The sequence below is a fragment of the Pinus tabuliformis genome, chromosome 8 (assembly GCF_031772625.1).
Source record: "Pinus tabuliformis cultivar Carrire ecotype Pingquan chromosome 8, CPIR1, whole genome shotgun sequence".
Classification (NCBI taxonomy): Eukaryota; Viridiplantae; Streptophyta; class Pinopsida; order Pinales; family Pinaceae; genus Pinus; species Pinus tabuliformis.
The window spans coordinates 846,458,632-846,475,555 of NC_142294.1; the positions used below are offsets into that span (position 1 = coordinate 846,458,632).

General features: G+C 37.2%; 1 protein-coding gene across 1 annotated transcript; it reads left to right on the forward strand.

Annotated features, from left to right (window-relative positions):
• Positions 1–403: 403 nt before the first annotated feature.
• On the forward strand, positions 404–10,112 carry LOC149238223 (hexokinase-3-like). Its single transcript, XM_089372951.1, has 9 exons — positions 404–1,321; positions 3,106–3,250; positions 3,609–3,791; positions 7,659–7,733; positions 7,858–8,007; positions 8,166–8,264; positions 8,377–8,507; positions 9,132–9,213; positions 9,315–10,112. The coding sequence occupies exons 1-9, from the start codon at positions 1,050–1,052 to the stop codon at positions 9,684–9,686; spliced, it is 1,509 nt and encodes a 502-aa protein (XP_089229077.1). The 5' UTR covers positions 404–1,049; the 3' UTR covers positions 9,687–10,112.
• The last annotated feature ends 6,812 nt before the right edge of the window (positions 10,113–16,924 follow it).

Consider the following 16,924-nt stretch of genomic DNA (forward strand, 5'->3'; position numbering starts at 1 on the left):
TGTTTTGTCTACGTGGACTCTCGATACGATGAGATGAGCTGGACGTCCACAGAGGGAATATTCGCATTTAAGCGAATAATGTATACAGCTGGGCATGTTGGCCTTTTTCCACACGTGCAAAACATTGGCGACCGACTGTATATACGGCGCGACAGCAGTACGTATATATACGAGTATTTTAGTCGCGGAGGAAGAGGCGACCACGTACAACTGCCGTCAAGACAGACGGCGGGGGGACGGCACCGTTATGGTTGCCGCTAAGTCCCTGGTTTGGGGCAGTGACACGGACAGATTTGTAATAGTAAGCGCAAAAAACTACCAAGGGTTTCTTTTTGTTTGTTTTTATTTTTATTTTTTCTTTTTGCAAAATTTGGGCTTTAAAATATTTGGGTATTTTTTCGGGTTTGAATGGGATTGATGTGATGAAGACTTGGTGCAGATTCATGGCTACCAAGGGCCCCCTCAACCGCCCTTGTTGCCCTTGCCCTTCTGGTGGCGAAGAACAGAAAATAAAAATTTAAAATAAACGCTGTGAAATTGCGTCATCACAGTGCAGACATTTCGTCGAGTAATTTGCCTGCTAATCCGAGCGCTTCGCCGACGATCTTACGGCGGTTTCTTGCGTTTTTCCGGGTGTTCGTGTTTGAAGGATTTTGATGTAGTTGGCATCTCGGAAATCGAATTGATATCTTTGACCTGCCAGCCAGCCAGCCGCCCGTATGGTCCTCGGGAATATGCGCCCGGCTTGAGAGGACCGACGAAGAAGAATTCATCCGGTGGGGGAGCGCGGGGGGTTCTTGGAATCTCGAAATGCATTTTAGCAGGATATGACAGTTGATTCGATTGCTTGGTTGGTTTGACTCTTCTGGGGTCGGAGGAAAGAACTCTGAGAAGCGAATTTATGTTGGATTTGGATTCTTGGGTTCTATTTCAGCGATGGATTGGGTCGGTGAACGCCTTCTGTTGCTGCGGGGGTAATTGACGAGAATTTGTGGCTATTTCTGGTGTTTGTGGGAGATTTCCGAGGAGGTGGTGTTGGAGCGGGGGTTATGGGGAAGGCGGCGTTGGGACTGGCTGTGGCCTGTGCTGCGGTGTCATGCACGGTTGCCGCTTTGCTGGTGGCGAGGCGGGTGAGGAGCCGGGGCAAGTGGAACCGCGTGGTGGGCATTCTGCGGGATTTCGAGGAGGGATGCTCTACTCCTTTGTATCGTTTGAGGCAGCTGGTTGACGCCATGGCTGTGGAGATGCACGCCGGATTGGCCTCTGAGGGGGGAAGTAAGCTCAAGATGCTGCTCACCTTCGTCGACAGTCTGCCCACCGGGTATTTATAAAATGAACCACGAGAAATGACCAAGTTGAATCTTTTTCTATTTTCTGATAGCGTTTAGCTTGTTAAAACCCCAGATTTTAATGCCTTGGAAGCGAATTTATTGAGCTTGTTTGATTTCGATGTCTTGAATCCGAGTTGCATGTTGGGTTGGCAGTAGTGACTGGCCTATCTTAGTCGTTTTTGGGTCTGGACTCCATATTTGATGTGCCTGCGATTGCTTGCCGAGTTCCAATAGTCCAATTACTTCGCCTGGCACTGTTATGTCAATATTTTTTGTGTTTTTTTTTCCTCTTTCTGGCATAGATGAAGCTTTAGTAGAAAGAATACAGCAATGAACATGGATTTAGAATCGAACCTCGATTACTATCACGAGCTCTAGCTCGATTAACATCGTTTTGCCCTTTATCGATATTTTAGAAAAGGAATAGCGCGGCCGCTTGAAAGACATGCTAAAATGGATATCTTGTAGCCCTTATTATGTGTTCGTTCTTAAGGAATAATGAATGAATCGTGCAGGGCTTATATTGTAGAGTAGGACGAGCGCAGCTGATTTAAAACTATCCAAAAGAGGATATCTTGTAGCGCTTACGATGCGTTGGTTCTTACGGAATAACAGTTGAATCATGTAGCCCTCATATTGTAGAGTGGGAAGAGCGTTGAAAAACTTGCAAAGAAGGATATCTTGTAGCCCTTACTATGTGCCGGTTCTTTGGGAATAACGGATGAATCATGTAGGCCTCATATTGTAGAGTACGAAGAGCGCAACTTGTTGAAAAGCATATATCTTGTAGCCCTTACCATGTGTTGGTTCTTAAGGAAATAATGGATGAATTGCGCAGGCCTCATATTGTAGAGTAGTTAGAGCTCAGTTTGTTGAAAAACATGTAAAGAAGCGTACCTTGTATCCCTTACTATGGGTTGGTTCTCAAGGAATAATGGATGAATCATCTACACCTTACCATGTGTTGTTTCTTACGGAATAACGGATGAATCCTCTACGCCTTACCATGTGCTGATTCATACATAATAGTGGATGAATCATGTACACTTGGGGAACTTGTCTGTACCATGGTTCTCTTGTTTTGAATTGATCGTTTGGTACAAAATCATTCATGGAAGTATATATTGAATGCATTTCTTGTAGCCTTTTTTTTCCATGGTTGCCGTTGACTGATAAAGCAATTAGGTGCTCGATATGGGTCTCTTTTTCAGCACTGATGACAAGGCACAGACAATATTGCAAGGCACATATCAAATGAACTTTTGGTAGGCCTTTTATTATATGATTGTCAGGGAATCATGGGCGGGTGACCTAATCATGAGCTGATTATCTGGGGAATTTGTTTTTCATAGGGTTCCCTTGATTTACGTTGAGGACTAAGCAGAACGCAGTTTAGAAAAACGTATTTGAATGGATTTGTTGTAGCCCTTTCTTATGGTTGTTGCTGGGAAGCAATGAAGTGTTTTTATGGTAAGAATGAATGCTCTATGAACCCCATCTCTGCATTAGCATGGTCCCACTTCAACAACAGCAGCCATCAAACTTGACTAGCACAGATATTGTATCAGTGCTCTATGTGTGCCAGGCTTGAACTTTGAACCTGGGTCATTTGCATGTTGACACCTTGTCCCAACCACCAGACCACAGCCTGATGGGTGGGAAACAATGTATTTGTTGGTTTTTAAAGTTCTTCACTTTTTTGCATTTGTGGATTTGATTGAGTACAGTTTAGTAAAGCACATGTATCAATGACCGTTTTTCATGATTTTTGCAGAGATGAGAAGGGAACATATTATGCATTGGATTTGGGTGGGACGAATTTCAGGGTATTGCGAGTTCATCTTGAAGGTGGAAGAATTATGAATCACGACTTTGCAGAAGTGTCTATTCCTCCCCATTTAATGTCAGGAACAACTGAGGTAGGTAAAATGCATACCTTTATCAGAAAATAATTTCTTGTTCATTACCATTTTGACCTTCTCTGACCAAGCTGATAAGTATGATATCATATATGTGGTCATGCTACTTGAGCATACAAACATGCAGTCCAATCTTGTTTCCTTTTAAGCCATGCCAACTCCCAATAGTGGCCTTTTATGAGTTTAAGTATTTAATGGTTTTTATGTATTTTGTCATATCCAGCTTGGATACCATCCCTACTTTTCACCCATAGCATGCAATATTTCTAATAATGCAGAAGTTGCATGAATTTGGGGTCCAGATATAGTTTTTTCAAGTAAGCACTATACGTGTATTAATATATCTGAATGTATCCAGGAACTATTTGATTTTATTGCTTCAGAAGTAGATGTTTTTGTGCAAAGCGAAGGTGAGGGTTACCAGACTCCTTCAAAAGGAGAAAGGGAGCTTGGGTTTACTTTCTCTTTTCCAATGAAGCAGCTGTCCATTTCTTCAGGCATACTCATTAAATGGACAAAAGGATTTCAAATAGAAGACACGGTGAGTTTTTCCCTTTAATCCTTGAATCAATGGTTCATAATAAGGTTTCTAGACTTTTATTTGTTTTGATTTTCTTTATTAGGGAGAAAGCAACTTGGTGCACATGCATGGGGAAATGTTTTTCACCTCTAATATATGATATTACATGACTTTCACCTCTAATATATGATATTACATGACTAATCTTAAAATGCTTCTTGGATCAATAATTAACATGATGCCTATATTTTTGCCTAGAGTGTGCATTGAACATGCCTCAGGGAAGTCTAAAATTGTTTTTCATCTGTACATGGTCTTTTTTCTTTAGTTTCTGCTCTCTTTTTAATACTAAGATCTTTTCCTCAAATTCTTAACTTAGCTGCCTTATAAAATAACATTGAAGCAGTGGATATGTAGACAGTTTTATGGCGCCCTCTCTTAATTGTTCACCTTTCTTTTTGAAATAAACAGCATGAGTGTGTTATTCTCACCAGAAATAGGAAAATATGTAGTTTGTTTTGGTCAAAGCCTCCCACATTCCATACTGCTCATGAGACTTGACCTGAAGCCACATAGGAATCTGTAAGTGTTGCTCCAAATCTGCTGGGTTGCCATGTGGCACATATGGCTAGGAAGAAGTCTTTAGGGGCCAAATGGTTGAGGAGTATTGTCATATCTTAGATTTACAAATCTTCAAATTATGTAAGGGTGGATATCTATAATTTTGTCTACACATTCACCTGAGGTTTAAAATAAATTGACTGCATGTATACAGGAAATTGTCTGGAAACCGACTTTTTATGAGATTACTCTGTTTTGTAGCAATTTGGAGCACATTAGATCTTTTGGTTTAGGATGATTCAAAAAGTCTGGGGTAATCCTCTTGAGTCTCAGGATCTTTTGGGAACAACTTTTTAGTTAATGATTAGCTCATTCCTTGCAATTATATAATTAGTCAAAGTCAGTAAGTTAGATTTGACAAATGGCAATGCAATGTCAATCATTTTCAAACCTTGTTGATCATTCTGATTACATTTTCAGTGTGAAGGCAGGTTTCTTTGCGTGCATGCTCAATTTGACTTGTAACCATTAGGGACATATTCAGTAAATGAATATAGAGACCAACGCATAAGACATAGACCATTTTGCATCTGAAATGCAAGCAGGATGTTCGACGAATGACAAATCAGGTAATTGACTTAAAGAAGCAATGTTCGCTCAGAATTGAACCTGTCTATGCCCAATTATCTCACATTTATGTTGATGCTGTCAGTGGGTCATTATGAAGATGACAGCATTTTGTGGTTCATTTTAACATCTGATAGACACATTTGTCTAGGGTGATCTTTGCTTCTAGAAGCTGAACTGAACATGGACATCAAGCATCATGTCAATTATAGGAAAGGGGATTAAGATTACATCTTCAGTCAGAGTTTCTATTGTACTTAATGGATTCAGTGTATTGAGAGGGAATGATCTGCAGTGAAGTTGTGTTGTCTATAGTTTGAGTGATTGCTCTTTTGGTATCCAAAAGCAGGTATACTGGGGTATGTTCCACCAAGTTTCTTGGACAGGGGTGTACGATAATGGGGAAATGCACATGTGGGATCTGTGGGAGCACTCCCAAAATTTAGGGAAATTCTCAGGGGACAGGGGGATGTTGGGATAACTAGCATATGAGCCCCCGTCTCTAAATTTATAAAAATAAAATTAATAATTGATAAAATCCCAACAATAACAACTCATCCCATGCAAATTCGTCATTGTAGCTGCCCGGCTGAAATGCTACAATCCTGTCAATCCTAAAATCCTGAATCTGCTGAATTCTGAATGGGATGTGAAATTATACTTTTCCAATATGAAGTCTGATGAGGTTGGAACCACTCTCAAACATCCTGAAACAGTTAATGGTAGTGTTAAAAATTTAAGTAAAATGATAGAAAAGGTAAGATAAAGGAAAAACAATATAGAAAGTAAGATAACAGAGAATGTTGGAGAGCATGGGAAGCAAGGAACACTGATACTGGGTTCAGACATGAAAACTACATATTTTGTCAGTAACACACGATCCTGTGAGTAGTTTGTCTTCTAGCAAAAATAGTAGGGGACTAAGGAGCCTTAAAGTTGAGTTGTACAAACTACAAAGCAAGTTTTAGTGGCATTATGCAGAATTGACAGCTATGTTGACTTATTCATTGATGTGCATTAGCCAAATTTAGAGCTTCAGGTGATATAAGCTACAGATGAAAGCATATGATTTTAAATTTTCTGTAAATTGTGACTTGCTATTAACATATGGAACTCACATTCTTTGATTTGACACCTCTTAGAGAATCAAGTTTAAGTAATCAAAGTTGATGCAAAAAGCAAAGGTGAACTGTGTGCATTTATGGCGACTTTCTGTATGCATATAGAATCCTTTTTTCCTTCATGCCTCGAAACAATAAAGTTAATTCACCTAAGCCTATGAAAACGACAGTTGAATTCTGCTCCATCAGTGTCAGTATATTGTATGTTGAGAAAATATAAATGAAAAGAGAAGAATAAGGGGAATCGGTGAATTCTAGGGAACAGTCCAGTTGTAATGTGGAAATAATCTAATAACCAAGTTTTTTTTGACATTTGTTTATTTGTTTGTTTGAGTGGTATTTTGGAAGCAGCTAATAAAATTAGGGCTTTGACAGTGGCTTTTAGGACATTAAAGGAATTTGTATTTTTCGGGTTGATATTTAATATTAAGGGATGAAATAAGAAAAAACATAACATTGATACATTGCTTCTCAATGTAAATACAAATAATGCGAGAGATAAGCTGGAAAAGCTGCATTGTCAACTTAGATGAAGATACCTTTTTCTCATCTGATATTCTTCCTTGGGTCCTGCAATAGGGTATGACGGAAATTGTGAGGCTAGTCAGAAGATAACAGCTAGTTAATGTTAATTAAAAGGTAATTTAGTATGTGTGTGAGGTTTCTCATTGTAACATTGGGCTACAGGAAAGGTGAGTTTGATAATGTGATAGGATCATAGCACACTTAATGTAGAAAAGATAAATAAATTGTTGGTTTGAAAGGAGGCATCTGGTGGACAAATTTCAGCAAACACTGATTGTGTAATTTTCATGGGTTGCAAGTTGCAACCCAGTGATTAGAACTTTTAGATGTGAAGAATGGATGTAAATTCATTGGGGACTAACTGCCACCATATATCACTGATTCACCGATTGTATCATTGAGACTCTTAAGCATACTCCATGCAGCCAATAGATATTTAGAGCGAGAACTAATTTCCAAACACATTTGTAGAAATTGTGACCTTTACTCTGCTGGTTTTCATGCTGCCTGCAGGCGACTGCAACTAGTCATCTGCATCCAACAAATACTAAAGTTGCAGTTGAAAACATCTGTGTAGGAAGTTGGTTTTGTTCCTTAATTTATATTAAGTCATTTGAAGTGTGATCTTGTGAATTGGTAATTTATAAGTTTCCGAGCAATTTTTTGAAACAACTTGCAGGTTCAAGTAAAGAAAATCTGTGAAATATGGTAATTATATAAAATTATTTTATATATTTTGTTGTATCTGTGCTTGATTATCAAGAATCCCTTTGTCTGCTGTGAAGTATGAGAACTTTGGTGAATATTATCTAACATGTCATTAACAACTTTCTGTAACCTTCAATTTTTCAAAGTATCTGAGTAGTTATGCTAATGGAATCGCACCCATTAGCAAAGCAACTGATAATTGATATGCATGGGTGCATGTTATGAGGAACTTCAGTGAGAAAGTGAACATTCTAAACAATTTAGAGCAATCAATCTTTGAAGTTATGTATGATATATTTGAAAATGTCTGCATCTGAATATTAATAACATATTCGGTATTTTACAGATTGGAAAAGATATTGGGCTTTGCTTACAGCAAGCAATTTCTCAAAAAGGGCTGAATATGCGAGTTGTAGCTTTGGTATGCTTAACACAACTTGTCTTTTCATTGTTATAGTTGATATATAAGAAATTGATACTGCATGATAGATTTTTCAAGAGGCACACAATTATTCTAAGGCTTGTATTTGATTTGACAATTTTAGGTTAATGATACTGTTGGAACACTTGCTGGAGCACGCTATTATGATGAAGATGTGATGGCTGCAGTAATTCTTGGGACAGGAACAAATGCATGCTATGTAGAGCGAGCAGATGCAATAACTAAATGCCAACTTGCAAGATCTGGTAGCATGGTAACCTTTCACCTTTTACTCTTCATTTTCCCCCCTCTATAATCTTGCTAAGGATACTTCTCTTGCTGAATATATCAATGAATATTTATTTTGCACCTTCAGTCAATCATACGGAGTTTGGGCTGTAAGAACTATTTGGAATTGGCTTTGTTGATTAGGTAATCAACATGGAATGGGGAAATTTCTGGTCAGGTCATCTGCCACGGACTCGTTATGACGATTATTTAGATGCAGATAGCTTGAATGCAGGCGATCAGGCAAATTCCTAATTTCTAGCACGAAACTTTTCATTGCTCAACTTTGTAGGGTTATTGAGTACCTGACTTGTAGTTTGAAAAAGTTCTAATGGTTCTTTGTAGTTTGCTTCAGGGTTTTGAGAAACTGGTTTCGGGAATGTATCTTGGTGACATTGTGAGAAGAGTGATTCTTAAGATGGCAGAGGAGTCAGATATTTTTGGAGATGTGACCCCTTCAAGCCTCTTTGATCCTTTCATCCTGAGGTTTGTATGCAGAGATTTTTGTGTACAACTGTTTCACTACATTGATTAGAATGCTGTTTCAGTACAATTTTTCCAAGTCAATAGCTGCACCTGTCAGAAGGAATAATGGGATGGTTGTCCAATTGATTGGCAAGGAACTTGCTTCGTGCACATCTGCTAAGTATTTTAGGAATAGCCCATGCAACAAAATATAGCATCATTGCAATAATGTTTTGCTTTCTCTAAACATGTTGTGGCTCAGTTCCCATGTTTCTCCCCCTTGTGTTCTAATCTAAAGCTTCTACATGGAAAGCTGTAAATCATACCATCAAATATGATTCTGTCATGTGTGAACAATAGAGTGATTTTGACACTCTGTTCTAACTGCATTTCTGTACCAAACGTGTAAGAAATGAACCATGTCTGACATAACCTATTGTATTAGTTTGTTGAATTGAGCTTTAGAAATCCTTGAAGAAGATTTTATGGATAACTCTGATTGAAATGCACATATTTTGGAAGTTGATACAATTGTTAAAAACAGTTTGAGATTTTATCTTTCAGCATCTCCCTATATATGATAAGCAGTTCATGTTTATTATCTTCTTGCAAGTCTCCATTACAAAACATTACTGTCTATTGCAGGACTCCATTTGTCTCAGCCATGCATCAAGATGAATCTGCGGATTTGAGAGAAGTTGGTAGAGTTATGAAAGATGTTTTAGGGGTAAGTGCCATGTTTATTTCAATATTAATTGTCATATGACCCATTATTTAAATGATCTTTTAGTAGTTTATGTAGACTTAATATATAGAAAGATATTGCAGATTTCAAATGTCCCTTTCAAAGTACGAAGGTTGATTGTGGAAGTCTGTGATTTAGTCACAAAAAGAGCAGCTCGGTTGGCAGCTGGTGGCATTGTGGGAATACTCAAGAAGATTGGTAGAGATGGAGCTCCAGGTGTAGTAGGTGGCAGGGTGAAGAGTGATGCAACAAACAAAATGAAGAGAACAGTTATTGGCGTAGATGGTGGTCTTTATGAGCATTATCCTAAATTTAGAAACTATTTGCAGTTGGCTATTGTGGAACTCCTTGGAGAGGAAACAGCTCAGCATATTGTCATTAAGCTGTCCAACGATGGATCTGGTATTGGAGCTGCACTCATTGCTGCCTCTCATTCTATTTATGCAGATAATTAATGAACGTGGTCTGAAAAGCAAATTGATTTTAGCTGTAAACAGCTTCCAGAATTTGCTGCCAGCAGGAGTTATTCCAGTTCCTAAAGCATATATTCGTTTTGATCAGACCATGTTGTATTATAGGCTGGCTACAGAGCGCATATTTCACAATTTGCAAGCTGTATTTAAGTAGGCTTTTTCCTGGGCATTTGCTCAGATTCATTTGTATTGATCTCCTTGTAAATGGTGAGGAAAGTGTTTATCATCAATTATGTGAAAAAGAAAGGAAAAACTATTATGTAAAAAGTATTCAGCTCCATACTTTTCCCTAAGGGGGAGTATCAGATCACTGATAGCAGTGCTTCAAGAATCCATCAACAAGATAGTACTGTATATCTTCTTTATCCCAACTGTGGGAAGTATAATGGGAAAATGATTCATTTATTATTCTCATTCTTAATCATCTTATATTAAGATCTCATGTGTGTCCAGTTTTGTGATCCTTGTGGGATATCACATATGAATTGTGTTTAGCATTTTTTGAATTTTTTATTCCAAGCCAAGTTGTTCTGGAAGACCGGAACCACTATTTATTACTCTTCCAAATGTGGCAGGATATGCTTTGAATAGCATGTTGTGAATATATTTTCTTGGAACCGGGCATTCCTGGACATACTATACCATGTAAATTATCAATTTCATTGTCTTATGATAAATAACAAAAATTCCCTCCACATATTGATAGTTTGTATGGAATTTCAGATGTTGTTATCCTTTTTTTAATAGTAAATTATAACCACGCCTTAAATGTCAAATGGCTACTCTAGAACCAATCTGGAAGAGTTTCATAAATGCAGATTCATTCCATCCCTTCAGAATTCTCCCAAAGCACAGTACCACCCATATACCGTGTAATGCAATAATTATTCACTTACATTTTTTTTTTCATAGCAGGAAAAAACCTACGAGATATCATGCAATGCTGTAATTTTCACTCACCATCCATGTAAAAATACTACATGAATAAAAACAATTTTTTTTTCAGGGGCTGTAATTTTCACTTACCATCCATGTAAACTAAATTACATAAATAAAAACAAAAACTTATATTGGGGTATCTTTGTGTAGGAGGCAGAAGGCAGACTTGATGGTTACTATTGCTCTTTTTTATCGAGGAGCTTCTCGTTTGCCCGTATTATGAACCATCTCTTGTAGCTTCATGTACATAATTGGACACATTTTGATATCATTTCAAAAAGTGACGATGACTTCTCATATACATATCGGGGGCATTTTGATATCATTTCAAAAAGTGACGATAACTTCTATATATAACCGAAGATCGTGATATTGCATGGTATCGTATCATTTTGATTTTCGTTAGAGATCTCTTTTTGATGTTTCCTTCATTTTCAGGACACTGAAGTTTGACTGTACATGAGCTGCAGGGTGTCAGCTTGTAAGGATTTTTTGTCGAGCAAAGTTTTCTGATCTTTTTATGGTCTTTTTGGTTTTAAACCTAATTTTAAAAAAATGGTTTCGCATTAATCTTTTAGCCGAAGTTGTCTTATTAGGCATCACCATGACCCTTGCTTCTCTTTCTGTAACGTCGTCTGTGTTGTGCAATTTGAGTGTGGTCTATTTTGAAGTAGTTATGGATATTTTTTCCATAACGCAATTCCAGCTAAAGTTGATTATCAATGAAGTCATAACAGTGTATGTACGTATAAATTGAAGCAAGACCCTCGTATCTTTTACACCAAGGTTCCTTTCAAATCCTTGTTCTAAATTTTGTCTATCGGGTTATCTCCGCGTTGAGTACTCTTATCTTGTCATCTCCTGTATTTATTTACAAATCTTCTCCTGAACTGTGCAGTTATCAAATTTATTATTGCTCGTTTGTACATTTGTCAGTGAGGGTTCACACTTAATTGGGTATTTCCGACCTACAACAACAGGATTCTCCACTTAGTTGGGTTTTTGTCAGCGAGGTTCACACTTAGTTGGGTTTTTCCGACCTGCAACAGGATTTTCGACCCTCTTTTTTTGCAAAATACAGGTGAATCCCTTATTAGATTGTTGGGCACTTTTGGCCTGCAACAAGATTCTCTACCCTCTTTTGTTGCAGAATATAGGTGAATCTCTTAAATTGTTGGCTTCCTTCGACTTAAAAAGTTCTCAACCCTCTTTTTCGCAAAATACAGGTGAATCCCTTATTAAATTGCTGAAGCGAAAATTAGTTATTCGATGACAACCAAGGTATCTGTAGGGACATGAAATTATTCACCATTGAGAACTTGAAGCCTTTTTACTTTACCTTCCATAAGTTGTTGAATGGAAGATTATTTTGGAGACTTGAACACATGGAACATAAGGTTTTCAAAGAGGCAGCCAATCTTGAGGGCTGATGACAGGCCATGAAAAATTTATCAATGAAACATTTTAGTTCATGAAAAACTTAATAATGAAACATTATCTTTCCCAACAGTTTATTTTCTTGGCATTTATTTTATTGATATAGAGCTGGCGAAGATATTTTTGAGGGCTCAAATCAGTATATAAAGAAGTAAACAAAGAAACTTTATTGTTCACATATGTTCATATTCTGTCTTTTAAGTTATAGATTTTGTGCTGATAAAGATACTGGCTCATGTAGTTCCATGCTTATTTAGGCATCAGTTCATGCAATTTCATGCTTACTAGGCATCTATGTTTTCAAGGTAGTTTGGAAGGCTGGGAATGTTTCTTGTCATTTTTGTTCAGCGTGCATGGTCGGTGTTTTTTATACCGTACATATTTCACCGCTTGTGTTGGAAATTGGCAAAGCAATTCTGCCTCTCTTTGATGGATCTAAAAAGAATTGGAATTGCGTCATGTTAAGTTGACAGATCGATTTGGAGAAGCCAAAAACTCACCCGCAATAATGATAAAATATGAAAAAATTCATATTTAAAAAAAATATTGGTTCACTACTGTAATCTAGTAAAAAAATTGGGCTCTTTTTTATGGATCCAAAAAGAAATGCATGATGATGTTCACAGATGATTTGGGGAAGCCAAAACCCCACACTCATAATAGTAAAGATATGGAAAAAAAATCATATTTTGGAAATATATTGATCCACTATTGTATTCTCATTGAATTTTTTTGCATGTTCATCGAACTTCAACACAAGTGCATATCCTACATCAATCCCAAAATTGCCACCTATTCCTAACATTGAATAGACACATAATTTCCCATCTACTACAAAATATGTTTACTTGGCTTTATTATGACTTGATCATGCTATCTGTGTATTTAAGACTGCTTGGTTTTATTTATGACTTGATGATGCTATACTGTATATTTGTAAGTCTTTACACAGCTACCTGCAAGACACGTTGGGGGCTATAAAGCCCTCGAAGGCTGGAAGGACCATCTCATTTATGTATTAGCGCGATAGGTCGTTGTATCAGACCAACGTTATGGAGAAGAATCAGAAGAAGGATTTCAATGGAGTAAAAAATTAGAATAAAAAAATTATAATAATAATGTAAAAAACAGTAGTAATAACGAAAATGAGAAAGAATAATAATGAAATCTTTTGTTCTGAAAAATATTACATTTACTGGCCCATCCTTTAGTAGATTATATAGTTAGTCAATCACTAGCTCATTCATTATATAGATTATATGACTAATCACTAATTGTGTTGAAAAAATTACATTAAAAATAATATAATAGAAGGGTTGCTATTTTTAATGAGAATTTGAGTTTAATATGTAAACATGGGTTAATGATTAGTTTATTGATTTTTTATATTATTCATTACATATTATTTTATTCTCTGCCAATAGGCAAGATGTAAAAACATTGAAGTGAATGATTAGCTTACTGCATCGTGTTTTATTCTTTAGATATCACTTTATTCTCATCCAATAGACAAAATGTAAAAATAGCAAGTCAATGATTAGCTTACTGTATGGTGCATAATATTTGCCCCAGAGTAGCACTAATGACAATGTTGCAAAAAATATTAAAAAAACTACTTAAAAAATGACATTCCAATAAATAAGATGTAAAAACAATCAAGTGAATAATTAGCTTACTGCATGGTGCTCTATTCTTTAGATATCACTTTACTCTCATCTAATAGATAATATGCAAAATTAGTAAGTGAATGATTAGTAGATGAGATAATATGCAAAAATAGCACGTGAATGATTAGTTTACTGCATGGTGCATAATATTTGCCTAGACCAGCATTAATGACAATGTTGAAAAAAACTTTAAAAACATAAAAAAAAATGACAAATAAATAGGATAACGCTGTTAGGATATAATTAGGACAAAAACGTCGTTATTTATAAAAGAACGGGAAAGATTGCAATTAAAAAAGGAAATGAGGCAACGGGGATTTGTGAAGAGATTCTCAGGCCAAGAAGGATGCCCTGAGATTCGAACTTGGGTTAAAGTTAGCTGTGATAAACGTCATCATTTTAGGCTAAGTAGTTATTTTAATCCCTGTAATATTTTATTGCATTAAAGCTCAATAAATTGTATAAAAATCTAACATATTTCACACATATATAAAGCTGAATTTCACTACTGACAAAAGCTAAATCACACTGCAATCTTTCATACGTATTGAAACTTCCCAATGCAATTCCAGGTCTCTCTGGAAAGCCCGCCCAGGCCCATCAGGTGGACCTGTGGCATGGCAAGAATTATTATTATGGTGCACGGGTTGTTCATGGTTTGAAATTATAATCAGTAAACCCCAAGCCATTGGTAAATGTGCCAAGGCCATGCATGTTACGTTTAATTATTATTATTTTAACCATACCATGGGTTGCAGATGATAAAGTTGCAATCCAAAATTCACGTTAAAAGTCGGTCGGTGTCGGTCATGTGGATATTATGCCGGGCGTGGATGTTGACAAATTGTAATATTCAACACGTGGGGGTGGTGTGGTGGGGCCCGCGGGTGGGGTGGCGACCAGACGAGGAAGAGGAAGAGCAATTTTGCGGTTCCGGCTGTGTGCACACTGCAAATTGCGTGGACGAGTTTTGCAAATTGTGCGTACGGGACCGTGGGACAGAATCAACAGGTGTGGGTTTCGAATCTCGACGCGCAGACCGACTGACAAGGTGGAAAAATAAACCGTAGAAATCCAGTTGGTTTCCACCAGCTTTTATTTAAGCCCTAAGCGTGTACGCATCTCGAACCGGGGCGCCGCCGTCAGGTGCATGCTTCTGGAAAGTAGACCCACCCACCCCGGGCCAGCTAATGCTAGGCTGTTTCCAGCAACTGTGGGGTGTTCAATTCCTAACGAACCCTGTCCCTCCATTAATAATTTTTCCTTCCCCCCAACAGCTGTTCATACGCTTCCGAACATTAAATTTGTCGTCAATATATCTGACGCTTGTGGTTTCCATTGATAAAAATAATGTTTTTTTTTGTTTTCTTTTTGACCAGGTTGAGCTTAGGCAGTGTTTATTGGACAGAAAAAAACGCAGACAGAGGCTACCCTGTTTATTGGATGGTAGCAGGGGGCAGGTTGCTTGTCATCTGGTGATTTGCGTATCAAATAGGGTATTTTTTTTTTAATTTTCCAGGCTCATCAACATTTTTGGTCAAAATGATCAAAACTAGGCACTAGAGTTGTAAAAACCCATCAAATACAGTTAAAGTTTTCCTGGCTGGCTAACTTTTTTGTTAAAATGATTAAACTGGGCACTAGAGTTGCAAAAACCTATCAAATGTTTAAAATTTTTCCCTTGCTTGTCAATTTTTTTATTAAAATGATCAAAATGGATACACAGTGGGTGTTTCAGATTTGAAATTCTTACTTGGATGGAAGAAGCTGGGTGATCTGCCTATCAAATATATACAAAATTTTTTCCTGCTCTTCAACATTTTTTTGTTAAAATGATAAAACTGGGCACTAGAATTTCAAAACCCGTCAAATACAGTGAATAATTTTCCTTGCTGGTTCAACATTTTTTTTTGTTAAAATGATCAAGCTAGGCACCAAAGTCGCATAAACCCGTCAAATACAGTAAATTTTTTTCCCACCTCTCAACACTTTTTTTGTTAAAATAATCAAAATGGGCACTAAAGTTGCAGAAGATTTGATGGGTGTTTCAGATTTGAAATCAAGAAGCTCATCACAGGGTGATATTCCTGTTAATTAGAGTAAAAAAAATATCCCTTGTTTGTCAATTTTCTTTTGTTAGAATGATCAAATGCATTAGAGTTGCAGAAACCTGTCAAACACAGTAATTTTTCTTCCCTATCGGTCAACATTTTTTGTTAAAATGATCAAAATGGGTACTAAAGTTGCAGAAGCAGTCAAATTTGACAGGTGTTTCGGATTTGGGACAAAAGAAGCTCGTCACAGAGTGATTTGCTGACATTTTTTTGTTAAAATGATCAAACTGGGCATTAAAGTTGTAGAAACCTGCCAAATATAGTTGGAGTTTTTTCTTTCCCTTAACATTTTTTTGTTAAAATGACCAAAATGGCCACTAAAGTTGCCTAAATTTGAATTCTACTTGAACGGAAGAAGCCCCTCACAAGGCGAGTTACCCATCAAATACAAACACAATTTTTTCTTGCCCATCAACATTTTTTGTTAAAATGATCAAAATGGGCACTAAAGTTGCAGAAACAATTGGGTGTTCAGATTTGAAATTCATACTGCTGAAAAAGAACAATTAACCCACAATAGGATGCTTATCACCAAAATTGTGCAAAGCTCTATCGAGTTTGGATGATGCCCCTAATTCCCCAAAATAACTTAAATCCTCAACCTCTCCCATGAGATTTGATTTGACCCTGTACCCTGACAACCCCTCCCATGTACCCTGACAACCCCTCCCATGAGATTTGATTCTGTAACTTGACAAGGACTAAACCACACACAGGGCAACTATCTCCACCTCATAATTCATTGATAATAATAATGTTATTTTCACCTCTGCCACTATGGGTTGGCACTAGTTCTAATTCGCTGAGATGTGGGGTCCTGTACTTGTTGTTTTATTGGTGTCCACTCAGATTTGAAATTCTTACTGCTGAAGAAGAACAATCAACCCACAATAAGATGCTTATCACCAAAATTGTGCAAAGCTCTTTGGATGATGCCCCTAATTCCCCTCCCATGAGATTTGACCCTGTAACCTGACAAGGACTAAACCACACCCAGGCCAACTATCTCCACCTCATAATTCATTGATAATAATAATGTTATTTTCACCTCTGCCACAATGGG